The sequence below is a fragment of the Trachemys scripta genome, chromosome 2 (assembly GCF_013100865.1).
Source record: "Trachemys scripta elegans isolate TJP31775 chromosome 2, CAS_Tse_1.0, whole genome shotgun sequence".
NCBI lineage: Eukaryota > Metazoa > Chordata > Testudines > Emydidae > Trachemys > Trachemys scripta.
Genome location: NC_048299.1, coordinates 76,292,133 through 76,320,070, shown reverse-complemented (window position 1 = coordinate 76,320,070; position 27,938 = coordinate 76,292,133). Strand labels below are relative to the sequence as shown.

Below are 27,938 nucleotides of genomic sequence, written 5' to 3'. Positions count from 1 at the left end.
GCTTTGATATTTCTCCTTTTTTTGGCAATTTACATGTGGAAGTATTCAAGTTTTGCGTACAGCCTGTTAATCATGTGCAAATTACATGTAACTGCACACTTGTGTTTGAAAATATGCTAAGTCATAGAGAAGTAACCTTAACTTCCACCAAGTTTCAGATGTCTGCAAGTACACATTTTGGAACAGCCAAGTAAGTACATGTTGCACTTGCAATCATTTGAAATCATTAGACTTCAGGGTCAACACTTGATTTAGAAGAATAGGGCCAATTCACACTTCAAAACTGTTTCAGACTAACCATTACAACCATAAATGCTACAAACTTAGTATTTTAAACCCTTGGTTTTGGCAATAAATAGCTGATTCCTTTGACATTAAAGCATTCTTTAGTTGGTATGGTATACAGTTATTACAAATATAAAAATCACCTGCACAAACACATTCAGCAATTGGGAGGGGGGAATATTAAATCAATGAGTGAATCTGATAAAATAGGGAACTAACTTCAGTTTAATTAGCAATAACCAAGTCCAGTAGAGTGCTGTGCCTGAGAATTAAGCCCTTCATGCCAAATAAAGAGAGGCTGCCAAATACATTGAGTCTGCCACATAGCCCTGAAGCATGTCTGTAGCCACGCAGTAGATGAGAACTCCTAGGTCTGCTGGTTCTACCTTAGGAAGAATTTTCCAAAAACACCATAGTGTGGTAACTACAGATACCTAATCAAAACTAATTCCTTAGATATTACCTAGTGCTTGAGTCCCCACGCTCATTCTGAGGTTAATTGTAGTCATAAATCCAACTCGTTGCTTCAGATACCTCCTTTACCCCCATCTGAATAAACATCCTAAGGACAGGGTAGAATAAGTCCCCTTTTTTGAAATCTCCATTTGTTAACCTCATTCGATGGAATACCTCTTGCATGGATTTTCTCTCCCTTTCTCTCTCTCTTTTTCAACTAACCTCTCTACACTTTTTTCCCCTTATTTAGAGCCCATCTCCTGCCTTCTTTCCGGGATTCTTTGTCTACATTTACACATTTAGAGTAGTTTGGATTTATGGCAGGGGTAGCTGCCCTGGGTCACCACTTTTCATAGGTTGCTTTGGATTCCAGTACAAGCTGCCTGTAATAATCTTATTGAATGAGACTAAAGCACTTGGTGGCTGGGAACCCCTCTTCATCTGAGCTCCGAGTAGGCAGGAACATAATAGCAACATTTTTTCTTAAGAAAAAAGGAAAGGGATAGTGTACTAGAGCCCCTATCTGTTGCTTGGCAACTACTAAACCACCTTGTAGTGCACCTTGCGGCTATAGAGTGTGTGTGTGTGTGATATATATGAATCCGTGTATCCACAATGGGACCAGAATCCGACTAATCACATGAATTTTTCAGACCTTGTTTTCAGCAATGAAAGAGCAAAGTCTCAGAACTGAATGATGGTGAATCCCTGGTTTAATTAGAAAGGGGCTTGCCTTTTATACTTTACACTGAACCATGCAGGTAAATAACTTTGACAAAGTAATTTTCGAGTCAGCTAGAAAAGCTTGCTTTGTCACTTAAAAAGAGATCCTTGCTTAGATCTAAGAAGATTTAAAAAAAAAAAAAACTTCTTTGAGCAAGAACGCAAAAACTTTTCTGATACAAATGAGTTTGAACACTTACAAACTGGGATTTTGTGATTACTGAAGCAACTTACTTCAGGTAATACCTATGTCCTTCTATTCCTCTTACCGAGATACAGGGACTGGAACTACTGGCTGTTCCACAGATGTAATTGAGAAGAAAAGAGGCAGAATCTCTTCTGTTAGGAGCTCACGATTCTGGAGTTATCTCCTTTGCCCTATACACAAGTTAATCTGTTATATCCTTTAAGGGAAAGCACAAGACTATTTCCTTTTTAATTGGGTTTTGTAAAAGCTGAGGAGGTATTACAATTTAGGGTGTTTTTTTTATCTTTTGTTGAGGCACACAGTTGCCTTTGGACTTACTGTACTGATATATATCACATATAGTGAAAGCATGGATTCTTGCAAACACTAAGCAAACCTACTTACACATTATAAGTTTAAGAAGGAGGAATCAGTCTACCTTTTTGCTGTTATTAAATGGTAAACTCTAACTGTAATACTATTGTTAAAGGGTAGATAAAGTTAATAGAAACTTTAGTAGATATCCCAGACAAAAAACTACATTGATTGAGTTAAAGTTGAGAGAACATATCAGTAATTTAAGTGTAAAAAATATTATAGGGATGTTGTAATTATCTCCAAACCCAAGCATTGTAAACCCAGGAAATTCAGAATTAAGGTTACCTGTAAAAGAAATCCCAATATGTTAAGATAAGAAATGCATCTGAACAACCTTAATTCTACCTGTATTGATGCCATGCAGAGTTAAGGTTGTTCACGTGCCTTAATGGGCATTTCTCCCTATAATATTTTTTACACGTGAGCGGGTGTGGGACTCAGGCATTCAATGTTCTCTGCTTCCTTCTCAATGTCTCATGTCACGGTAAGGGCACCCCCAGTAGTTTTGCTTCAGTACACAGTAGAGCTAAGGTAGCCATGCCTTGGGGAGCCTTTCAAGCCATGTTGCCTAAGCTAGCATGCAGCCACAGAATCTTTTAAAGAACAATAACTGTGGGAGCAGTTAATCTACAAAGAAGAACTCTTGATGTGTGTCCAGTCTCCCTTGTACCACTGAGTCATTACAATCAGTAGAATTATTGTACAGCTCTGTCGCATCTTATGCACATTTAACATGCGCGATTTCAGCTTTATGTGGTCGGCAAAAACAAAACAAAAAAGAGAAAAATAACAATTTTAATACTGTATCTGTAGTGTGGGCGATTCTGCCTGCCATTCAACTCAATGTAATTTTGACTATACGCAGTTTTCGCTTTACGTGCTAACCACTGAACGGAACCCCCGCTTAAGATGAGACTCGCCTGTATGTACTGATGCTAAATTTCTAAAAGTGCCCAGTTTTTAATGATTTAATTCAAGCTAATTAACAGATTTATTTGTAAATCCTCAGAAAATTCATTCTGTGTTCAAAGGGTAAGTGCTGCAAGTTTTAGGCAGGATGTGTACTGAATTTTTAATACAACCAAGAAGTTAAATTTCTGCTTTAAATGTGAAATGGAACTGATCCTTAACTATGGAGTTGTTATAAAAGGCCTCTGATTTTTGTCAATGAATGCAAATCAGGCTATTAAATTAATTATTCTTCCCAAGTTCTTGGGCATGAAAAACTTTGTGCAAGCTCCATTCAGTTTGTGGTGGTCCAAATCTTGCTCCTGTTGAAGTCAGCCTGTGTTTTGCCATAGTCTTTGTAGTCCTTTGTATCTGCCCTGTCCTGGAACATGAGACTTCTATTTCAGTTGAAGGAAAACTATGGCACATCTGTAACTTTCCTTTGAGGAAAAGTATGAAGATACAATTCTTCAACTTAAATGTTATGTCTAGTCTTTTAAGGATGCTGTAGGGATAGAAGAGGTATGGTAGTTCAGTATGTGTTCTGTAGCCCCACCTTTCTAGCTTTTTCACATCAGAAAAGTTAGGACAGAAGCAAAAATATTACAGACTTACTTTGTACACTTAAACAAGTTTTCGGCTTCACAAACAATTGCACTTTGCTGCTGTAGTTGCTAACACTGACATAGCCTGCAGCCCTATTAAACTGCGAATGTGAGTATGACTTAAGCATCAAGTTTGATGCCCATTTAGGAACTGATTAAGTATTTTATGCTGATGGATTTCTGAAATTGAATTGTATTTCTGTTTATACTGCCAATTATGCTTGACAGTACATGAATAATGTATATGCATAGTTTATTAAGTATCTGCAAAGTCCATTACCTTTCTGTTTTATAGACTTAATGACAAAATCATGACCAAACCATTTTTAACTTTCTGCATGTAAAAAACCTTTCATGTCTGTTTAAACTATTTTATTCACCCTTCTGTAAAAAATTACAAACAGATGTAAAAAAGGAATATAATACTGTAGTTAAGCAAAACAAGATATATATACTATACGTAATACCACTACTAAATTAAGTTATACCACCTAAGTATTACTGGATATTCAAAGCTAACAGGATATTAGTGTTTGATAATGTTACCTTCTGGGGATCAGTACTTAAATCTCAGGTAGAAAGCATAGTGGATCAAAGCTTCAGACCTTTTTCTGTCCCTAGGATGGCCAATAAAATTCAGTTCTTGGAGAACAGTACCTTATCTACAAAGAGTGCCTTAATATATGTAAATGTATTACAGTACCACCTCTAACGAAATATGAACTAGATACCAGTCTGCTCAAGATGTTGAATGTAGCTCTAGTGGTACAGTGTGTGCTCCTTTGCAGTCTCCACAACTTGGCATCTTTAAATCAATGTGAGTGTCTTTAAGAAAATATGCTGTAGCTGACCCCCAAGATATGGGCTTGATGCATGTATTACTGAGTGAAATTCTATGGCCTATTATGTATTGTACAGGAGGTCAGACTAGGTCGTCATAATGGCTTTTTCTGGCTTTATAATCCATAAGGATAATGGCTCTTAAAGGTTCATTAGGGGAGCATCAAGGAAACCGTTAGGCCAAAATCCTCCAAGCTTCTCCATGCAGGCAGCGCATTGTATGGGATCAGGCCCAAGCATGTAAACTGTAAAACAAGAATCAGACAAGTCTTAGTTTAATCTGTCCATATCTGATCGGGCTGGCCACCTTTCCCTCTAGAAGAATTAGTTGTTAGTGGCCTGAAGTCCCAATTTATATGTGTATTACACACACAAACACCCCTCCTTTCCCCTCCCCCCCTGCATTAAAAGAACATTCAGGTTGCAAACTCAAGCACTCAAAAGTTAGGAAGTGCCAGAATTAAGGCTGCCTGTGCAACCTCAGTTCAGCCCCTTTGTGTGTATTTATTATGATACAGTCTACCGTCTTCAGTTACATGATTATATACTATCTTCCACCCCTCACCCGCCCCAGGATTTCTCCCTATAATCAGATTGAGGCCTCTGTTGCTATTAATACGTAGAAAGAATAAAATAATTAAGGGCTTGATCCTGCAACCAAGCGAGCTTTGCATGCCACTGAGTTCATAGAGTCCTGAGGGAGTGTGCTGAACCCCCTGTGAAAGTGATGTGTAATCTATAGGCTGCCCAATCAGCAGGGTGCCTTCTACAGAGAAGCACAGGGCCTCAGGATGCTGCAGGGAGGGAGATTCGTGCTGTGGTCATCTCAACCACTGTCTTTCTCCCTGGATATTTATATCTCCCTAGATACATCAGTCTCTGCTCTGAAACATACTATTGCTGAGTTCTTGCATTGCTGCTTCAGAGAACACTGAAGAACAAAAAAGCTGGCTCTTGTTTCTTGCCATTTTACTAGGTCAGGATATCCTCAGGCTGTTCTTCTTGTCACTTAGTATCTGGGTCATGAGCACTTCACTAGCACTTATACCTGAATCACAGTATCGTGTAACTGCTGTAGTATGCAACGAATTCTTCAGTTTTGCTTTGGTCCATGACTTATTGCAGTAACACAGTATTTATAGTCTTCAGTGTGCTGTCCTTATAAACATAACAGAAACAGTTCAATAGCCATCTTAAAAAGAGAGAATCATTACATTGCCTTTTAACAACTAAGCACATCTGTAAAGTGAAAATTTTAAATTCTTTCCTTGGTTGCATATACCTGCAACAGCAGCCGCCAAACAATCTTCTAAAGACAAAAGGAAACCAGACCTTTTTTCAGTTTGGCATTAGTGCACCTGTGTTTGCCATGACATCAACAGCAAAACTAGCGCAATCCACCCACAATTGTTGAAAGAGCTGAATGTAAAATGCTGAAAGAGAACACAAAAGGAGTACTAGCTTTGGTTACGCTAGCAAATCAAAAGAAAACAGTTGTTACATCAAATGTGGCTCGTGTTCCTGGAACCTGTGAAACCTCCAAAGAGAGTGTTCTAAAGAAAAATGTATCGCTCCATTCTGCTGAAAAGGACAAAGGTCTCTTTGAAATATACAGCAATACACAAGAACCCACCTGAATGCACAAAAGAAACTATCTGCAAAATGCCACTTAACATTATATTCTGCACATTAATTCTAAGGCCAAACAGGGCTATTGGACATACACAAGTGAACTGACATTGGACAGCGATTCGAGACGTTTATAAATATCACCAGTTAAGAACAGATACTTTATTCCTAAATCCTAGGATAAAAGGGTGTTTTAAAACTTTTTAATGGAAAATAAAACTGAATATTCATGTGCAGCAACAAATGTTTCATCAACTTCTAAGTTCCTTTTGCTGACAGGGAATTCAAAACAGTCCATATTGGGTAAGCACAGTATGTCATTTCATAATGAGAAATTGCCAAAAATGTACAAACAAAAACCTAACCAACTGAGTAAGCTATGGATGGAATGAACTAAAAGGCCATCAAGTAAAAACTTGGTTTCTGCCCCAAAGTGCATACTCCTAAATGATGAGGCAAATAAAGATCACAAATGGACAAGAAGGTAGGCCAGCGTAAGAGAAGGACAAGAGAGGTGCTAATAGGATTGCACAGTTATTTAGTAACTCATTTTCTTTTTTACAATGAAGATGGCACTAAACTTTACTGTTCAGGTTACCTCGTTCTTGTGAGCTAGATCCTTTGTAGTCATGATGTTCCGATTTTAACCTCAATCCACATAAAGGAACTCTTTGACATAAGACATAAAATACAAATCATTGTCCGCTCACACTGCAGCTGTCGTTGTGGCTACATGATGAAGATTGTGCATGACTGGAGAAAAGTGTTAATAAGTATATGGCAGAAGAGAAATATGGCATCCTGGAGCAATAGATTGTGCAAAAACATCATGTATCCATTGTAACCAGCACATAATTCCAAGCCCACCTAAGATAGTCTCAAGGATTTGAGAGCCACTTTGACATGTGAAACCAATTCCTCCTCTAACTCCTCAAAACTCAAACAAAATTATGTTTTAAGCCTGGAAACTCTTTCATTTTGGAAGCTATTGAGACTTCCCAGCTGAAATTCCAACCTGCAGTTTCTGTCATAGGAAGCCAGGATGTTAAATCTAAGGCTTAGTCTACACTATAAAGTTTTGCCATCATACTTATGTAAGCTAGGAGTGGGTGGAAAGGTGGGTGGGGAGAAATCATACCCACTTCCCCCCTCCCTTCCCCAGCGGACTTAGCTGTGCCAGAAAAAAAACCCAGTCTAAATGCAACTGTGCTGAGAGAGCAGTGCTTCTATCAACATAGGTAATGTGGTTCATGGAGATGGTGTTACTATGCCATCAAACTCCTCCTGTCTGCTAATGCTGCACCTATACTAGGGGACCCTGCTGGTATAGCTATACCAGCAAATCATTTGCCATGTAGACAAGCCTTTAGCTATGGTTTGGTCCCAAAATGTATATCTGTCAGGGTGAATTGATTTAAATAATCGATTTAAATCCTAATTTAAATTAGCAAATAGGAAGTCTTGATTTAAATGATCTATTGTAATCTTAACTTTGCATTTGTACTTCTTAGTTATTTTCCTAAAGTAAATTGGTTTGTACCATTTGGCATTACTTTTTGCTAATCAGGAGGATAAGATACTATATTCATACAAATTTAAGCACATATATAGCTTAATATGCATTTATTCAGATTCTTAATTTTTACATTTTTAATTTTAGAAAATGGCAAAAGATGCATTTCTTATTTACTAGATTGACTTCTTTTTTACTTGTGATTTGTGTCCAACTGCGTTTGGAAATTGGAATTCGATTAAATGCACAAAAACATCATTTTAAAGTTGATTTAATAATTAAAACTACCTTAAATGTGCTGGTTACTTAATTTTTTTATCAAAACTTGTTTTTCATTTAAAACTAATTTACTAAACAAAAGAAATATCTGTAGTTGGTGAATTTAATTTTCTGATCATCTTGTCCTTCAAGATTTTAGAACTAGTAGATCTCATTCTTTCACACTTAGTTTTTCCTCATAGCTTAGAAGTAGAAAATAGGTTTTCCTGCTTTTTCACCTCTCAATAGGTTTCTCAACTTTGAGTGAACTAGTAATTGAACTGAACTAGTTGAATAAACTAAAATGAAGAAAATATTCTCTCTGCACTTGCAGAAGAAGCTACTGCTGTTCAAAGCTGCTTTAGCACTTCAGAAACTCTGGTTCCAGATGATTAACTAGTGAATTCCATAAGTTTAGTGGAGTAACTTTCTTAAAATATTGGCAGCAAATATGAGCTGCTTGAATATTATTTTTCTTATTTACTATACTTTTAAAAATCTGTTTTTTTCCACCCTGATATCTCTGCAGGACTCTGTGGGGAGGCTAAAGTACTATCAAGTATTCTGAATAAAGTAATGTCTTTCTATCAGAACTGAATTGTCTGCTGATATCGGATTGTTCAGGCCTGGATTTTGTTTGTTCTGTTCAATTTCTGCCATAAACAACTGGTTCCATTGTATGTTTTCTCCAGTCAAGTGAGACCAGTCTCAATTACTGAACTTACTGCATGATCTGTTATAAAAGTGGCTAATAGAAAAACAAGTTTCCTGTTTCTGCTGGGCATATTTACCTCTGTTGTAATAGATTTCTTCTGAATACAGTTAAATTCAGTAGATGAAGGGGATTATTACAGCTTTCAGAAAGAACTCCATATATCTTAATATAGAAATGGCGAGGTTAGTTTTAAATGAGATTTCATTGCCCTTCAGTGGGTAGTTCCTTTTTCTGCAGAGATACCAGAGCTTTATCATCTACCTCATACAACGTATGGGCATGAGGAAAATATTTTTCTACTGATAACTCTACCTACTTATTTTCCTCAAAGATTGGATTTGCAAGGCTAGATTTAAAAAAATTGCACATGTAGAAAGGTCAGTATAAAAAGTACTTTCACTGTAGCAATAGATTTCTTGAAAATGTACTGTTTCTTAAAGTTATTACGTTCTACAAACCCAGGTCCGGCTTCTGCAAAGACTTACGTTTGTGCTTTACTTCACACACTTCAACTGGCTCCACTGAAGACAATGGAACTGCTTTCAGTGCATAAAGTTAAACTCATATGTAAGCCTTAGCAGTATCATGGCCCAGGTTTCACAACAGATTCACATCAGATTGTAGATATTGTTGCAAGATGTCATAAATAATCTGATTTATGTCTCATCTGAGAAAGATGGGTGGAGCATAAAAGTAATGAAAACAAACATGAAGGAATGAAAAACACAATTTACAAAAGTGTGTAATTTTTTTTTTAAGAGTTCTGAATATAAGTGACACGTGAGTTCATAGATTCATAGATTATAGGACTGGAAGGGACTTCGAGAGGTCATCGAGTCCAGTCCCCTGCCCGCATGGCAGGACCAAGTACTGTCTAGACCATCCCTGATAGACATTTATCTAACCTACTCTTAAATATCTCCAGAGATGGAGATTCCACAACCTCCCTAGGCAATTTGTTCCAGTGTTTAACCACCCTGACAGTTAGGAACTTTTTCCTAATGTCCAACCTAGACCTCCCTTGCTGCAGTTTAAACCCATTGTTTCTGGTTCTATCCTTAGAGGCTAAGGTGAACAAGTTCTCTCCCTCCTCCTTATGACACCCTTTTAGATACCTGAAAACTGCTATCATGTCCCCTCTGTCTTCTCTTTTCCAAACTAAACAAACCCAGTTCTTTCAGCCTTCCTTCATAGGTCATGTTCTCAAGACCTTTAATCATTCTTGTTGCTCTTCTTTGGACCCTTTCCAATTTCTCCACATCTTTTTTAAAATGCGGCGCCCAGAACTGGACACAATACTCCAGCTGAGGCCTAACCAGAGCAGAGTAGAGCGGAAGAATGACTTCTCGTGTCTTGCTCACAACACACCTGTTAATGCATCCCAGAATCATGTTTGCTTTTTTTGCAACAGCATCACACTGTTGACTCATATTTAGCTTGTGGTCCACTATAACCCCTAGATCCCTTTCTGCCGTACTCCTTCCTAGACAGTCTTTTCCCATTCTGTATGTGTGAAATTGATTTTTCCTTCCTAAGTGGAGCACTTTGCATTTGTCTTTGTTAAACTTCATCCTGTTTACCTCAGCCCATTTCTCCAATTTGTCCAGATCATTTTGAATTATGACCCTGTCCTCCAAAGTAGTTGCAATCCCTCCCAGTTTGGTATCATCCGCAAACTTAATAAGCGTACTTTCTATGCCAATATCTAAGTCGTTGATGAAGATATTGAACAGAACCGGTCCCAAAACAGACCCCTGCGGAACCCCACTCGTTACGCCTTTCTAGCAGGATTGGGAACCATTAATAACAACTCTCTGAGTACGGTTATCCAGCCAGTTATGCACCCACCTTATAGTAGCCCCATCTAATTTGTATTTGCCTAGTTTATCGATAAGAATATCATGCGAGACCGTATCAAATGCCTTACTAAAGTCTAGGTATACCACATCCACCGCTTCACCCTTATCCACAAGGCTCGTTATCCTATCAAAGAAAGCTATCAGATTGGTTTGACATGATTTGTTCTTCACAAATCCATGCTGGCTGTTCCCTATCACCTTACCACCTTCCAAGTGTTTGCAGATGATTTCCTTAATTACTTGCTCCATTATCTTCCCTGGCACAGAAGTTAAACTAACTGGTCTGTAGTTACCTGGGTTGTTTTTATTTCCCTTTTTATAGATGGGCACTATATTTGCCCTTTTCCAGTCTTCTGGAATCTCTCCCGTCTCCCATGACTTTCCAAAGATAATAGCTAGAGGCTCAGATACCTCCTCTATTAGCTCCTTGAGTATTCTAGGATGCATTTCATCAGGCCCGGGTGACTTGCAGGCATCTAACTTTTCTAAGTGATTTTTAACTTGTTCTTTTTTTATTTTATCCGCTAAACCTACCCCCTTCCCATTAGCATTCACTATGTTAGGCATTCCTTCAGACTTCTCGGTGAAGACCGAAACAAAGAAGTCATTAAGCATCTCTGCCATTTCCAAGTTTCCTGTTACTGTTTCTCCCTCTTCACTAAGTAGTGGGCCTACCCTGTCTTTGGTCTTCCTCTTGCTTCTAATGTATTGATAAAAAGTCTTCTTGTTTCCCTTTATTCCCGTAGCTAGTTTGAGCTCATTTTGTGCCTTTGCCTTTCTAATCTTGCCCCTGCATTCCTGTGTTGTTTGCCTATATTCATCCTTTGTAATCTGTCCTAGTTTCCATTTTTTATATGACTCCTTTTTATTTTTTAGATCGTGCAAGATCTCGTGGTTAAGCCAAGGTGGTCTTTTGCCACATTTTCTATCTTTCCTAACCAGCGGAATAGCTTGCTTTTGGGCCCTTAATAGTGTCCCTTTGAAAAACTGCCAACTCTCCTCAGTTGTTTTTCCCCTCAGTCTTGATTCCCATGGGACCTTACCCATCAGCTCTCTGAGCTTCCCAAAATCTGCCTTCCTGAAATCCATTGTCTCTATTTTGCTGTTCTCCCTTCTACCATTCCTTAGAATTGCAAACTCTATGATTTCATGATCACTTTCACCCAGGCTGCCTTCTACTTTCACATTCTCAACGAGTTCCTCCCTATTTGTTAAAATCAAGTCTAGAACAGCTTCCCCCCTAGTAGCTTTTTCAACCTTCTGAAATAAAAAGTTGTCTCCAATGCAGTCCAAGAATTTGTTGGATAGTCTGTGCCCCGCTGTGTTATTTTCCCAACATATATCCGGATAGTTGAAGTCCCCCATCACCACCAAATCTTGGGCTTTGGATGATTTTGTTAGTTGCTTGAAAAAAGCCTCATCCACCTCTTCCACCTGGTTAGGTGGCCTGTAGTAGACTCCTAGCATGACATCTCCCTTGTTTTTTGCCCCTTTAAGCCTAACCCAGAGACTCTCAACACTTCCGTCTCCTATGTCCATCTCTACCTCAGTCCAAGTGTGTACATTTTTAATATATAAGGCAACACCTCCTCCCTTTTTCCCCTGTCTATCCTTCCTGAGCAAGCTGTACCCATCCACACCAACATTCCAATCATGTGTATTATCCCACCAAGTTTCAGTGATGCCAACAATGTCATAGTTGTATTTATTTATTAGCACTTCCAGTTCTTCCTGCTTATTCCCCATACTTCTCGCATTTGTATATAGGCATCTAAGATACTGGTTTGATCTTTCCTCCCAGTTTTGTCCTGACTTTCCTTTCTCTCTGCCAATATAGCCCACACTCCCTCTCGTTTCCGACCCATCTCCCCGGTCTCCATGTTCCCCACTTACCTGTGGGCTTTGCTCACCTGTCCCCGTCGAACCTAGTTTAAAGCCCTCCTCACTAGGTTAGCCAGTCTGTGTCCGAACAGGGTCTTTCCTCTCCTCGAAAGGTGAACGCCATCTCTGCCTAGCAGTCCTTCCTCGAATAGCATCCCGTGGTCTAGGAAGCCAAAGCCCTCCTGGCGACACCATCTTCGCAGCCAGGCATTCACCTCCATGATGCATCTGTCTCTGCCTGGGCCCCTACCTTTGACAGGAAGAATTGAAGAGAATACCACCTGCGCTCCAAACTCCTTCACCCGTACTCCCAGAGCCCTGTAGTCACTCTTGATCCGCTCAGTGTCACACCGCGCAGTATCATTTGTGCCCACATGGATGAGTAGCATGGGGTAGTAGTCAGAGGGCCGGATAATCCTCGACAATGCCTCCGTAACGTCTCGGATACGGGCCCCCGGCAGGCAGCATACCTCCCGAGATGAGATGTCAGGGCGACAGATGGGCGCCTCCGTCCCCCTCAGCAGAGAGTCTCCGACCACCACTACCCTACGTTTCCTATTCGCAGTGGTGGCAGCAGACTTTCCAGCCTTAGGGGTACGAGGCTTCTCCTCCTTTACTGTAGGGAGTGATTCCTTCTTTCCTGTGTCAAGAAGAGCATAACGGTTACCTATAACCACGGCAGGAGGGTTCGGAGCAAAGGTGGAGCACTGCCTGCTGCCAGAAGTAACCAGCTGCCAGTGTCCACCCTGAGCCATCTCCTCCTCCACCAGTGGCGTATCAGCAGTCCTGTGTACTGGGACAGCTACCTCAGCTGTCTCCACATGGACACTGTCGAGGAATTGCTCATGGATACGGATGCTCCTCAACCTAGCCACCTCCTCCTGTAGCTCTCCCACCTGCTGCCTGAGAGATTCCACCAGCAGGCACCTCTCACATTGGATGGTCCCCCCCAGCCTGGATATCAGTAAGTGGAAATTGCAAGTTACAGTCTTTGCAAAACCACACCAGGATCTGGGTAGAGGCATCCATGCTTAGGCACTCTGTCTGGCTACAGGCACAGGTGGAGGAGACAGTAGCAGTGCTGGCACAGGTGTTGCGGGTCTTCCTAACCATCGTAAGCCTCCCTCTGTCAAACTCCCGTCTGCAGCCCCCTGTCAGCTGAAAGGGTTGTTTAAGCGAAAAGTTATGAATGTAGTTGCTTTATAGGTATTAAGGGGAATCAAGAGAAAACAGATGGAACCGGCAAGGGACCCTCGCCCCCTTCCTGCTCCCCTTCCAAACTCCCTTGCGAAACTCCCTGTTAGCAGCCCCTGTTCGCTATATTATTAGATCCATTTCATAAATGAATTCTTGTTGCTCTGAAACCTAAAGAGGTTTTTGGTTGGTTTTTTTTTTTAACTGCACATATTCAAAAAAACCTCCTCTGTGCTGATCAGGCCTCAGCTGGAGTATTGTGTCTAGTTCTGGGCGCCACATTTCAGGAAAGATGCAGACAAACTGGAGAAAATCCAGAGAAGAGCAACAAAAATGATTAAAGGTCTAGAAAACATGACCACTAAGAGAAGATTGAAAAAATTTTGTTTGTTTAGTCAGGAGATGAGATGACGGAGAGGGGACATAATCTTTTATATATTTGAAAACTTATTAAAAGGAGGGGAAAAAATGATTCTCCTTAACCGCTGATAAGACGAGAAGCAATGGGCTTAAATTACAGCAAGACCGGCTTAGGTTGGACACTATGAAGAACTTCCGAACTGTCAGGGTGGGTATGCACTGGAACAACTTGGCTAGGGAAGGTTGTGCCATCTCCATCACTGGAGATTTTTAAGAGCCAATTAGACAAACGCTTGATGGTCTAAAGCAGCAGTTCTCAATCAGGAGTGAGTCCGCGAGCGCTTCAGGGAGGCCACAGAGCCTTGCTGATGCCGGGAGCCTCAGTGTCTCCTACAGGGCTGAAGCTGGTGGCCCCACCTCCCAACACCAGGAGTGGCACAGGGCTGAAGCTGCCCCCCCCGCCCCCCGGAAGCCAGGAGCCCCAGCGCCCACCCACCCCCCCTCCACACACACAACACACACTCCGCTGGGGCCAGTGCTCCCCACGGGCAGAATCCCTGAGCCCATGGGCTGAGTTGGGGGTGGGGCACAAGGATGTTGCCCCACCAAACTGCAGTGCATTACCCAGAGTGGGGCAGTCCAGGGACAGCTCTACACCCCTTCCCCCACCTTCTCCTCTCCCCCAGGCCTCTTCAGGCCCAGCCCACTGGCCAGGTTGTAGGTGGGAAGCCAGAGCCAGGCAGTGCAGAACAGCTAATCCTCTGGCTGGTGGTGCCATGGAGCGGGCAGCCGCGGCATTCCCCCGTCTGCTGCTGGTGCCCGAGGTTGCAGTCCGCTCCCAGCCCCTTTTGACTGCTCACGCAGCCACTCAGATGGAGGAACCAGGCTCTGGGGCCAGCAGAGCCCTTGGGGAGCAGCCACCACCGAGGGAGCCCTTCTGGCACACAGCCCCTTGCTGTCGTCCTCCGTGCAACCTAAGCTCCCCCCCTGCCCGCACACAGCCTGCACACAACTCCTGGCTGCACCCTGAGCTCCCTCCCTGCCTGCACACAGCCCCTAGCTACCCCCCTGCCTGCACCCGGCCTGCCCCCCCTGCCCGCCCACAGACAACCCCTGCCTGCACCCTGAGCTACCCCTCTGCCCACGCACAGCCCCTAGCTAGCCCCTGCCTGCATCCTGAGCTATCCCCCTGCCTGCACCCTGACTTAGCACCCCTCCCCATGCATTTCCTAGCTACCCCCTGCCTGCACCCTTAGCAACCTCCCTGCCCACACACAGCCCCTAGCTACCCTCTGCCTGTACCCTGAGTGGTTTTCAAACTTTTTGAGCTGAGTCCCCACTTTGTTATATTTTTTGGTTGCATCCCCCCACAACCCAAACAAGTGGGTGGCCTTCTAAGTGAGCCAGGGGGTGGAGGTAGCGCTCCCTGGACCCCGCTGTGTGCAAGTGTCTTCCTAGTTTGCTCAGTGAAGTATTGTGAATTCATGTATAATGATCAGATTTGCACATGCAAATAGGCAATTGTGTTTAGCTGGGCATTTGCATATGAGCATGCAATTCATGAGTTGCCAAAATTGTGTGTGTGAGAGAGAGAGAGAGTGAGTGGCATGGGAGATATAAAGTAACAAAATACTTATTAGATCTTGAAGAGCAACAGTCAAAAAGACATAGCTTCTTGTGTTCTTTTAATTGTATAGGTATTTACCATAAATTCTTATATGAAATAGCAGATCCGTTTGTACCTTCTTTGTTACTAAGCTACTGTATTTTAAATACAATAGACATTAAGTTTTTTCTAAGTCAGGAAGAATTGATGGTGATAGCTTTTAATTAAGTTTTAATATCTTTTTATAGCAAGCATTTTGTGTATCCAAAATAAAAATCTAAATGATATTACAATTTTATCAGCTTTTGGTAAATTCTCTTTCAGACTAGTATTTTGGTTGTACAAAAGTTAATGAGGAATGCAAACTGGTGATCCATATTAAACCCAATTCCAAAAATTCTTGTGACTTTCTATTATTTGTATAAAGAAATATGTTTAGATAAGTAGAAAAATGTTAAACTCCATGTCTAGCACTTGAGTTTCTGAAATTGTAAGTGCAGTCGTACTTCACTTCTAGGGACACAATCAACTTAAAATCTAGTCAGTTTGAAAAAAATGAATTAAGTAGTTTCATCCCTCTCTCATCCTTTTGTACTTTTACAATTCCATCTTCCCATTTTAAAAAAAAATGTTTTTTTCTGTTGCTGAGTCAAAAAATTCATAGGTGCAATAGGGAAATTTTCTAACTGAAGAAAAACACAAAACTCCCTGTACACGAAATGCTACCAGGTTCAGAACTGAACGGACATAGTTCTCTAATCTTTGTTAGATTAATCTTAGATTTTACTTACATTAATAGTAGTTAAAAATATGCAGACTGTCGACTTAAAAGTATTGTATGGTAAGTGTAATTTTTTACTCTGCTTTCTTAGTGGTTGACTTTGATTCATCCCATAGCACGGTACAAAGGTTGAATTATACGTTTTTAAAGTCTAATGACTCAAGCACAAAATATTAGATTCATGAGCTGATATTGTCATTAATTTAACTAATGTCCAGACATGGAATTCTTTAGAAGAATAAATGTAACTTGAATGCTGTTTTCCTCATGCACAGAAAGAGAGTGATTTCCTGGGGTTTAAATATATTACTATCTGTGAATCATCTGTTTGATTTATTAAACCTTTTTTCATTCTAGGTCAAAGATACAAATGTACCTACTTACCGAGACTGCAATAAAAATCCTCCATTCCCCACATTTTTTGCTGATGGAGAAGAAGAGCTACCAGAAGACTTGTACGATCAGGAAGTTTTCCAGTTCACTGATCCCTCTGTCATATATGTTTAGTGTTATTGACATCTTTAAGAACGTGCAACTTTCACATTGTTTCTGTGAACTTTTCAATGCTGAACAATTACAAACCCAGAAACTGCACTCTAGCTGAATGACCTGAACGCATCAAACATTATGGGGTTTTTTTTTCAGGTAGCAAGATTTACCACAATCTGTTCCAAAACCGTATTAAAACAGTGGGTGGTGGTAAGTTGGTGTGTCTCAGGGAAGGGTTTCAAAGTAATGGGTATATTGTTGACTTATCTTTTTACATTACAAAATCGCTTCTTGTAACTTTTTCCCTTTCACAGACTGCCAAGATTTATATTTCTTTAAATCCATTGTCTTGGAATTGCGTTCATCGGTTACATGATTGATGAAGTTGAGACTATTAACAGAACAAAATTTATAGTTGTTTTTTCCCCTGAGGGATATGTACTGATTAACTTGGACTAAACAGAAAATAAAAGGTTTATTAAATATCCCATTTAGCCATCTGGGGACATAAATGGAGTGTCTAGGACTTTACAAAGAATGAACTTGAAAATGTTGAGTAGAACGGGACAGGAGAGGGGGGGGGGAATTCTAGCTTTCTCTTTTCCAGGCCTAACACCATAGCCAATTGCCCCATTGTGCCTCTGGGGCTATAATCTTTTCCACCTTTCATTTCCCTTTCCTCATCAAAGCTCCTTTCCTCTTTATTTTAGTGCTCTGAGTTTAGAGCAACAATTACACAATTTACATTTCCTAGAGGAAAGAATGAGACTAGCAATGTCTGTCTGGTAAGAGTTGTGGCAGTGCTCGCTGACCAAAAAGGCTAGACATTTTCAGTAATGTGGACACAGGGACTATAATAGCTGCCTGTTTGTCCCCTTCATTGGCTCCTTGTTCTGATAACTTCATGAAAATGTCCCTCGCATAAGGTATCTAGAGAAATACGTCCCCTTCAGTTGTCTTCATATCTGAGATTTTCTATTGTTATGGAAGAGCTTTGGGCCTGCCCTAGTAGTCTTCGTCATTTAACAAAAATAAACCAAGCGTGAAGGGTCTATTGTACAATTAATTTCTCCCTATCACTCCTATCTTCTATCCAGGCATTCTTTTATAATGGTCAAAGTGCAAGTACTCTCCTTTTGGCTTTCTCTACCTTCCATAAGTTATTTACTGTTTAAAGGCCTAATCCTTTAAACCGTTACTTTACTTGCATGAACATTTCCTTTGAAGTCCATAGGGCTAATCACAAGCGTAAAATTAAATATCTGTTTGCTGAATTGGCACCTAATTGCCTACCAAGTGCTTTGTACAGTACAAGATTTGCATTCACATGTAATGTTGCGGAGGTGGGCATCCCTAGGCAAAGTCCCATTTTATGTCTGCAGTTCCTGTAATGGTTGCCAGGAAATCCATCCATTAATTTTGTGCAGCTTCACGACAAAAGTTGATGTACTTTAAAATGTATTTTATGTTTTACTAAATGATTTACCGAAACCTTGAAAACAAATATGTATGCCCATCCAAGAGGTGAGGTCCCATCCCATTTAAAAGCGATATTCATGGAGTTATCTCAGTTTATCCCTGTAGTTTACTGAAGGTATTTTGAATTTGTTATACTGTATCCAAGAGATTAGAACATCTTTTATACACATTAGATATTCACAGGGAACATAGTAATTTGGGAGGGATAATGTTGATATATTTAGTGCACACAATACAGAACTGTGAACTGGTAATATCTATGTTGTTGCCACATAGCTTGGTTTAATCTCAGCAAGTATCTCTAATTATAAGTAAATAGGGATACTGCATAATGCTCTCCCTTCACCCCTTCAAAAATAAAATCAGGTGAGTCAACAACGCTCATATATCATAAACCAGGGGTCGGCAACCTTTGGCACGCAGCTCGCCAGGGTAAGCACCGTGGCGGGCCGGGCCGGTTTTGTTTATCTGCCATGTTCGCAGGTTCGGCCAATCGCCGCTCCCACTGGCCGCGGTTCGCCATCCCAGGCCAATGGGGGCGGCAGGAAGCAGCGGCCAGCACATCCCTCGGCCCGCACCACTTCTCACAGCCCCCATTGGCTTGGGATGGCGAACCGCGGCCAGTGGGAGCCGCGATCGGCCAAACCTGTGGACACAGCAGGTAAACAAACCGGCCCGGCTCGCCAGGATGCTTACCCTGGCAAGCCGTGTGCCAAAGGTTGCCCACCCCTGTCATAAACCTTAGAAGTACATTGCTAAGAAGTTAGCACTAGCCCTTTCCATTATAAGTCATGTATTCCAATTGTTTTTTTTAAGTGTCCATGAGAAAGTGGAATGTCGTAATCTGATGCACTGAATGGTCGTACTAATACTTGCAATTTAGCCTCCTGCTGGCAACAATGATATTGTTTCCTGAGGATAAACCCTTCAGTGTTCGACGTGATGAACCTCAAGCTTTTATAACATTTCAATTTTATTTTTATTGCTCTCTGAATATAATATAATGTGACAGACCCAGACCAGTGGGGTACAGGAGTCTGGTAGAGGGCAAATATACTGGTCACTGGATGAGTAGTTTTCTGTTCCCTGAGTGACCAGAGCAGGGGCTGCACTAGAGTAATCAGGAACCTGCTAGAACCAGTTAAGGCAGGCAGGCTAATTAGGACACCTGGAGCCAATTAAGAAGAAGCTGCTAGAATCAATTAAGGCAGGCTAATCAGGGCACCTGGGTTTTAAAAAGGAGCTCACTTCAGTTTTTGTGGTGCGAGTGTGAGGAGCTGGGAGTAAGAGGCGCAAGGAGCTGAGAGTGAGAGGGTGTGCTGCTGGAGGACTGAGGAGCACAAGTGTTATCAGACACCAGGAGAAAGGTCCTGTGGTGAGAATAAGGAAGGTGTTTGGAGGAGGCCATGGGGAAGTAGCCCAGGGAGTTGTAGCTGTCATGCAGCTGTTACAGGAGGCACTGTAGACAGCTGCAGTCCACAGGGCCCTGGGCTGGAACCTGGAGTAGAAGGGCGGGCCCAGGTTCCCCCCAAACCTCCCAATTGACCTGGACTGTGGATTTTTCCAGAGGGGAAGGTTTCTGGGCTGTTCCCCAACCCACATGGTGAATCTCTGAGGCAAGAAAATCCACCAATAAGCGCAGGACCCACCAAGATAGAGGAGGAACTTTGTCACAATAAATTAAAGGAGTATCTGTAAGAGAAGAGCCATTCATGTCTTTTTTTTTGCAACTATATTTGCAGTGGTTAATACTGTACAGCTACACATATAGAGTGAAAATAAAGAAACCAATCAAATCAGTTGCTCCTATACATCTGTTAGTCTATAAGGTGCCACAGGACTCTTTGCTGCCTTTACAGATCCAGACTAACACGGTTACCCCTTTGATACAATCAAATCAAATGTAGCTTAAGATTAATAAACTTTCATAATAAAGAAGGGGAATTTGTCATCTCATCTTTCAAGTGTAAAATTATATGCAAGTGGAATGGGGGATCTGATGTCTCTCTCTACATTTCATAAAGATTAGATTCATAGATTACAAGGTCAGAAGGGACCAGTATGATCAACCAGTTTGACCTCCTGTATAATGCAGGCCCTAGGGACTTCCCTGAATTAAAAGTTCTAGAAGTACAAGTTTTTATAGTGGGGGAAATATATCTTATCTCTTCAAGAGAGCGAGTTGGTTTCAAAGTTAGCAAGTTTAGTTAAGGCAATCAGGGTGAGGAACAAGGAGGACAGAGGCAATTGTGGACTGAAAGACGACCTATGGTGTGGGTACCCCTACTGTGAATCATTTGAAAAGTAAGAAAATGGGGAAATCCACTCCCCAAAAATGGTTTAACTAGGCCAATTAAGCACAAGAAAACTTTAAAATATACAATGGACTTTGCATATGAGGTGGTGCTGAGGTCCACATATAGGACATCTGGGGAAACAGTTCTGTGAACAGTGCCTCAGTATTGTAGCAGCTGTGGGATATCAAAGGAATGTGAAAGGTGCAAGTGACCACAGAATTGAAGAAGGACCATGAGGACGCTGGGACAAAGCAACAAGAAAGTGCTTGTGAGCTGTTGTCTGAGAAAATGACAGGCTGAGAGGAGAAAGCTCTGTGATAAAATAGAAAGTGGTGCCATTTATCACCGAAACGTTTCAGTGTATCTAGCTGGCTTAACTTTTCAGAGTGTAAGACGAGCTATGTCATACAAAACCACTACTTTTGTTTGAATGATTTTCTTTCTGTTCTTAATAAAACTTGTCTTGGACTGTTCTGGAAAATATTCAGAGAAACTCCCCCTTCCCTTGGGTTCTCACCTAAAAGGACGTGGGGAATGGGTTCCTATCCCATAAGCTGGGTCAAGTATGGAAATGTTTCCTGATGGATGCTGTGAGAGGCACTGAAGACTTGAGAATCAAGTCAAAGCAGGTACAAGTAAAAAAGGTTTAAAAAAAAAAAAAAACTAGATCAATAGAAAGTGTGATGGTGACATCTGTGCAGTTAATAATTTGACCAGGAACATAGTAATTTTCATACCTGATCTGACCTTTCATGTTTCATCTAGTGCAGTATCCTGTCTCTGACAGTGGCCAACACCAGCTGCTTCAAGGTTAAAAAAACAAAAAACAAAAAACCAACCTTTCAGTAGATAGTTATGAGATATGCTTCATGCAGAGAAAATTTTCTCCAAACCCCAAATAGTTAGAGATTGGTTTATATCCCAAAGCATAAAGGTTTATATCCCTTCCAAAGCTCTTAGGTTTGTTTGGATTTTTTTTAATATTTACTTTTCTAATACTGGATATTCTTGTTGTTAATTTTTCTTGTTCTGTGTTTGAATCCTGAATAGGCCCCTGGCCTCAGTGATGTCTTGTGCAATTGAGGCCACAGATTAATTGTTTGTTGTTTGAAAAAATCTCTTTCTATTTGCCACTTTTTTCATTTTTCATTGAACGTCCCCTAGTTTTTGCATTTTGAGGGCAAATAGAAGTTCAAAATCTACATCCTCTGTGGAATTCATTATGATATAAGTGGATGATAGGCCACTCTTCCATATACCATAGGAAATGAGATTTTAGTTTGAGAATCCATTAAACTCCTGTTGCATTTGGGAGGAACTTCCTCTTTTTCCTGATCTTGTGTGCAATGACATATGGAACGATGGCTTAATGTTGTCATAATTGATAAATACCTACCTATTAATTCCATATCATCTCAAATCTTCCTTATTAGAAACTGGGTTTGTATAAAGAAAAGGATTAAGTCTGAGAAACTATATGGAGAATTAAGAGTATTTAAAGCATTTAGGATGCAGACCCCTTGAGGGTGAAAGGGTCAGTTTGAAGAGGTTTTGTTGATCAGTTTAAACCACAAAAGTTTGTCACGATGATGTGTTTGTTTTTAAATAATAAATGTGATTAATGACCAATGATGTCAAAAGTGCCAGTAAGGACCAGGATAAATATTTAGGGTGGAATTATCAAAAGGGTCTAAGCAAGTTAGGCATCTAACTCGTAGGGTGGGATTTTCAAAAGCACCTACGTTTATAAATGGAAAAGTCAAGGTGAAAGGAGTGTTTTCAAGACTAACCCAAGCAAAATGTACCATACTCTAGCTAAGTAACCTGACTCCAATGATAGCAAGTGAAATATAGTATAGGTAGCTGGCTAATTAAAATGAATTAACCAATGTGTTTTATGCCAGAGATATCCTATTATGGATGAAGAGGGGTAAGGGGTTCTTCCCCCATCTTACCTGGGAGAACATATCTGCTGGATGTGAGTTTTAATATAATTTAACAAAAAATAAAGGATTGTAAAAGGAATGACCGTGTCTTTATCTGTGACTACTGTCTCCGTGAATTAATACAGATGCTTAAAAAAAATTAACAGCTCATAAATGAATAGGTGACAAGCGGTGTAGAAGACGTTTCCTATAAAATCCAATTCTAGATTTAAAAATATTGCTATCACCAAAAATTACCAGTTCACCAATTTGAGTTGAACAAACAAAAGTGCCTGCTCTGTTTTTCTCCAGAAGTGCAGAAATATGTTTAAATTGTTCTGTTTTGTGACAAGCTGGTTTTGCTTTCTTTCTGAGTGTGTGCCGGGGAGTCAAACACTTCCCTGGCTCATGCTTATGATACATACAATAGGGAAGATCAAAATACAGCAGCCTAAGGGTGCACCGCATCTTACAGGGTTGAGGAGAAAGCAGCAGAGGGTTAGTCTGTGTGTTGAGGAAGGATAGAACCTAGGAATCCTAATTGTGTCTATGCTCTAAAGCAGAGGTTCTCAAAGTTTTGTACTGGTGACCCCTTTCACATAGCAAGCCTCTGAGTGCAACCTCCTCCCCCCCCCCCATAAATTAAAAACACTTCTTAATATATTTAAATGGAGGCAAAGCGGGGTTTGGGGTGGAGGCTGACAGCTCGTGACCCCCCATGTAATAACCTCGTGACCCCCTGAGGGGTCCCGACCCCCAGTTTGAGAACCCCTGCTCTAAAGGCACTTTCTTTCCTGCTCCCCATCTGTACACTAACTGGGATGATAACTCAGGAATGCTGCCTACAATCCTTCTTTACAGTGCTTGAAACAACGCAGGAGTCCTAGGTGCCATTCCCCTTGTTGTAAGTGCTTGACAACTCTCCCTCCCATAGACCAAGGTCTCTCTATGCATCAACATCACCCTCCAACCCTCTGCAGCTTCTCTGCACCTATTTTCAAAAGAGGTATCTCTGACTTGCTTAGCTGTTGCCGAATGAAGAGAGGATTTGCCTCGTGCTGCGTCACTCCCTGTGCAACTGTGATAAAATCATGGGGGCAGAATGTTTTATCCACCTTGCTGTATACTCAATTGACACATAAGTGGCTTGTCAATTTATATTTAAATAATGGATTCTTCTCCGGGGGGAGTAGGTATTAAGGATTTGCTTTACAATTGTAATAGAAAGGTCTGACTAGCACAGTAACACCATCCAAAATAAGCTTGAAAGACCTCAACGTTCCCACTGCAATGGATCAGCAAAAAGACAGTTGCTGCTGGTGTTACTTGGGCACAGCGTTCCTTCCTCCTTTCCATAAACACTATGGGCTTGTGTACACAGGAATGTTAAACTGGATCAAATTGAGTTAATCCCATTTGAAAACACTTAGTGTACACGCGGCATATCACATAGCTGTGCATTAACTCCTCATTTATCAGGAACTCTGGGGTCCTTGCAAAGTGGAGGTGGTTTGTTTTGAATTGTATTAGTTTGATCTTTTGTTCATGTGCACAGAGTAGCTGCTCACCAATTTCTGCATGCCTCCAATGGCTATATCACAGTGCTTTGCAGATCAAACTGCTAAAGCAAACCTGGAACATAGGTGTGACACCCCACCCACCTTTAGCAACATGAAAGCAGATACAATACACTGAAATCCAAATGCACCCAGCACCCTCCATATATGCAGAACTCTTACCATCTCTGAGCTTCCCCCAAAGAATGGGAAGAGTCTCAGGGAGGTAAAGTACATACACATATATACTTAACTCATAGGGTTTTTGTTTTGTTTTTGTTTTTTTAATCTGGAATATGAACAATAAGTGGCTGGGTTTTTTCCCCCCTACTCCCACAGCCCCAGCACCCGCAACAGCCATATCATCAAGGACAAGGATAGGGCCTCTATTTACTGCTGATCAACCTGAGGGTGAGGGGGGCGGGGTGGAAAGGAAGACTCAGGAGGACATGTTTACAGAACTCATGGCTGAGACACGGAGGAAAGCCAGGCTGGCTGACAGGTGGCGGCTGTACCTGATGACCCAGAGAGAGAAAGAAATGTAGCTGTCCCAGGTGATCATAGCAATGGCCAAGGACAGTGTCTCAGTAGCCAGGAAAACTGGCTGTGGCTAAGGACAGCATCACGATGACAAAAGAAAGCATGGAAAAAGACCTGAGAGATGTAGAGGCAACTCATGGACATTATCCTGAGTGAAATGCCCTCCTGCAAAAGAAAACCTGGCTAGGCCAATAGGCCCTGCAGTCCCATAATTTGGGATCCAGGCATGTCCTTCATCCCCTGGACAGTGCTGGGTACTGGGACCAGCAGGAACTTCTAACCACTGTATCCCTGTAGCAGTACTCCCAGCAGCTCCCATTCTCCTCCCAGATCCAAGCTCAGCAGTAAGAATACTTGCCTCTGGGAGTCCAGCTGTTTTGAGCCCTGCAATGCCTCTGAGATTTTTGATCTGCGGCACTCAGCCCCAAAACCTGTGAGGACAAGAAGAGCTAGAGGCAAGGTTTATATTCACCTGTAACTTTAGCCCCTTCCCAAAATTGTTGTATTTGAAATATTTTTACTGTTGTACTTTCAATTCTGTGTGCACTGTTGCATTCGTTAAAGGTTTGTGCTGTAGATTGGTTAATTTAATGTATTTCCAAATTCAGAGAGATTATTTTTCCATTGGTTTCATTCAAACTTTAATTATTTTTTTTGTTTGTTTCATAAAAGAAACTGTTCACATTGCAGCGAATATAGAAAATCCTTGAAACAAAAAAAAAAGAATGCATGAGTTTTGCAAAAGCACATAGGGAATGCTAAACTTCAACCAGCCCCACACAACCGCCACTGGCTAACACGTTCAGCCCTGGGACTCAACATACAAATAATAGACATCCCTGACAGCTTTCCTGCCCCTGTTTGTGTTCTCTCTGGGATGCCTTGCTGGCTGCTCAAGCCTCTGAACAGGTCTCTGCATTTCAGCCTCCTACTCATCCTGGTCCATGCTGGTCAACCGCAAGCCAAAAATGGCACACGCCAGCCCAGAAAAGAAAACATGGGACAGAGACAGGGGAATCCTGGGAATTTTTAATTTAATTTAAACTCAGCGGGTTTGCCACAATTCTCTGCAAAACCAATCCCAGGATGCATGCTGCTCAGAGTTGAAGCAAAGGACCAGGGGCTACCCCCAGAAAATGCTACACGCTCATTTTGCAGCAAACTACTGCCATGTGGTAACAGGATGTGAAGTGAAAATGGAACAGGCATTCTGTGTGCATGCTGTTGGTGTGACTCATGTACTGTGATTTACCTGATGTACATACAAAAGCTTTGGCTTACCTCCTCCTTCCCCCCCTCCCCCCCATGTTAGACACACCCTAAAAAAAAAAAAAAAAAAAAAAAAAAAAAAAAAAAAAAAAAAAAAAATCTGATTAGCTGTGATTGATATGAATTTGCCTCTGATGATGGTGTGACAGATATTGCAACCCCTTGCAGTATCTTTGGGGCCCATTGTATTCCATTTATGACTGGTTTATGTATGATTGTGTTTTACTCCATGGGCAAGGATTAGCACTACTACTACAGGAATGAAAAAAACTGGGGGTTGATTAAGAAGAGTCACTAAGACTAAACAACTCTAGAGAGGTACCAACTCCTGGAGAGATTTGCATATGCTGGTTCAGGATGGGTTTTCCGTTGACTAGGAGACACAGAAAGTACTTCGGTATAAAAGGATGGGTTTAAACTGACTCAGGGCTTTTTTCTGATCCAGCAAATGGACAGGACCTTCTGTCTAAGGCGGGGCACCAACCCTTGCACAATGGCTGGAATGACTGTCCTGCTAGGGCTGTAGAAGACTGACGGGTGCCACCTGGTATGGTTAGCATAAGTATAGGAACTTTTATTGTATATTTTAATATGTTTTCTCTGTAATGCTTTTACTTTAAGAATAAAGGTACTTGCTTTAGAGATAACTGTGTGGTAACATGTAACTGCTTGAAATAAACTGCTCGTAGCCCTCAGAGAGAAAGCAATGCACAGGTGCTGGCCTTTAGGCAGCCTGGCAAACTCTGGCTATTGCAGTGTATGGCAGGGCACTGTTCAGCCTTAAAACCCCCAGTCAGAAGGGAGTGGGACAAGGATCCCTGCCCAGAGACAAGTGACAGCTAGAGATCTGAGACCTAATTGGGCACTCCTGGAGTGGAACATGGAGGGGTGAATACGGGTACAGCTACCCTGAAACTGTGACAGATGGTCTTACATGATTAATTTGGGGGGAGCATACAAAGAGGAAACAGTGTGATTCTATGCAAAATAAAGTTCCAACTAGTTTTTCGATATGTATATACCGACCATAGTTCTATATTCGTGACAATACACCTTTTAATAATCTACCTAGTCTAGTTTTACATTGGGCTGTGTGATAATGGTGGGGAGGATGTTTTTCTATATAGAGGTAGATGTGATATATGACAATTATTACGAAGACAAAAAGTTTCACTCCACTTTCTTCTTAGTTTCCATGGTTCTGCACCGGAAAAATGTATCTTATTAGCAAAGATATAAAGAGGCCTGGTGCTATATGTGACAGACCTGTGGAGAAAGTATTTAAACTTTTTAATATTGAGAACCAAAACCAGCAGGAGTAGCAAAATTACACCTTTCAGAATAAGGACAAAGTCTTATTTTATTACTGGAGAATGCCTAGGATTTCGTGGGTGCTCCCAGAGACAAATAATAATTTAGTTGGAAAGGTTTCCCACATAATCTTGCTGCATTCTCTATGCAGGGCACTGTGTATTCCCTGGCTGCAGAACCTGCTGTAGAATTGTGTTCTAGAATCAAAGGCCTGGTTTACAAGCAAACTTTAATCTGTTAGTCTTTAACGTGCCACCAGACTCCTTGTTGTTTTTGTAGATACAGATTTACACGGCTACCCCCTGATACTTGACACCATGCAAGGCACTAAATTTAGCCGTATGGAGTGGAAATCCATCATCCTCAACAAAAAACTTGCACAGATACAGACAGACATCATCTTCCTCTCCAAATGCAAACAGATGGACATCATACCAAATGGACTGAAGGTAAAAAATCCATTGCAATCAACATATTACACTGACTATGGTGAGAGACTGTGCCACATGCTCGCAAAGAAACTGAGGAACCACCTGATCAGCATCCTGTACAGCAGACAGGAGAAGATCAAGAATGAGCTCTCAGAACTGGAGACTCTCATACAATACCAACCTTCCACACAAACTTCCATGTGGCTGGACTTTACAAAAATGAGACAAGCCATTTACAATGCACACTTCACTACAGAGGAAAAAGGACAGTAAGCTATCTAAACTCCTACCTGCCACAGGGGGCTATAACAGTGGTACCCTCAACTCATCTAACAACATTGTCAATCTTTCCAACCACACACTTAGCCCAGCAGAAGAGTCTGTCCTATCTCGGGGACTCTCTTTCTGTCCCACCATCCCCAC

The 27,938-nt window shown here is 41.3% G+C and overlaps 1 protein-coding gene across 1 annotated transcript in view; it reads left to right on the top strand.

Annotated features, from left to right (window-relative positions):
* MRPL3 (mitochondrial ribosomal protein L3) overlaps positions 1–17,194 on the top strand; it is a 67,590-nt gene extending 50,396 nt beyond the window's left edge. The window contains exon 10 of the mRNA XM_034760918.1: positions 16,576–17,194. Within this exon, the coding sequence (XP_034616809.1) occupies positions 16,576–16,725 (150 nt within the window). The 3' untranslated portion in view covers positions 16,726–17,194. The remainder of the gene's footprint in view (positions 1–16,575) is intronic.
* The last annotated feature ends 10,744 nt before the right edge of the window (positions 17,195–27,938 follow it).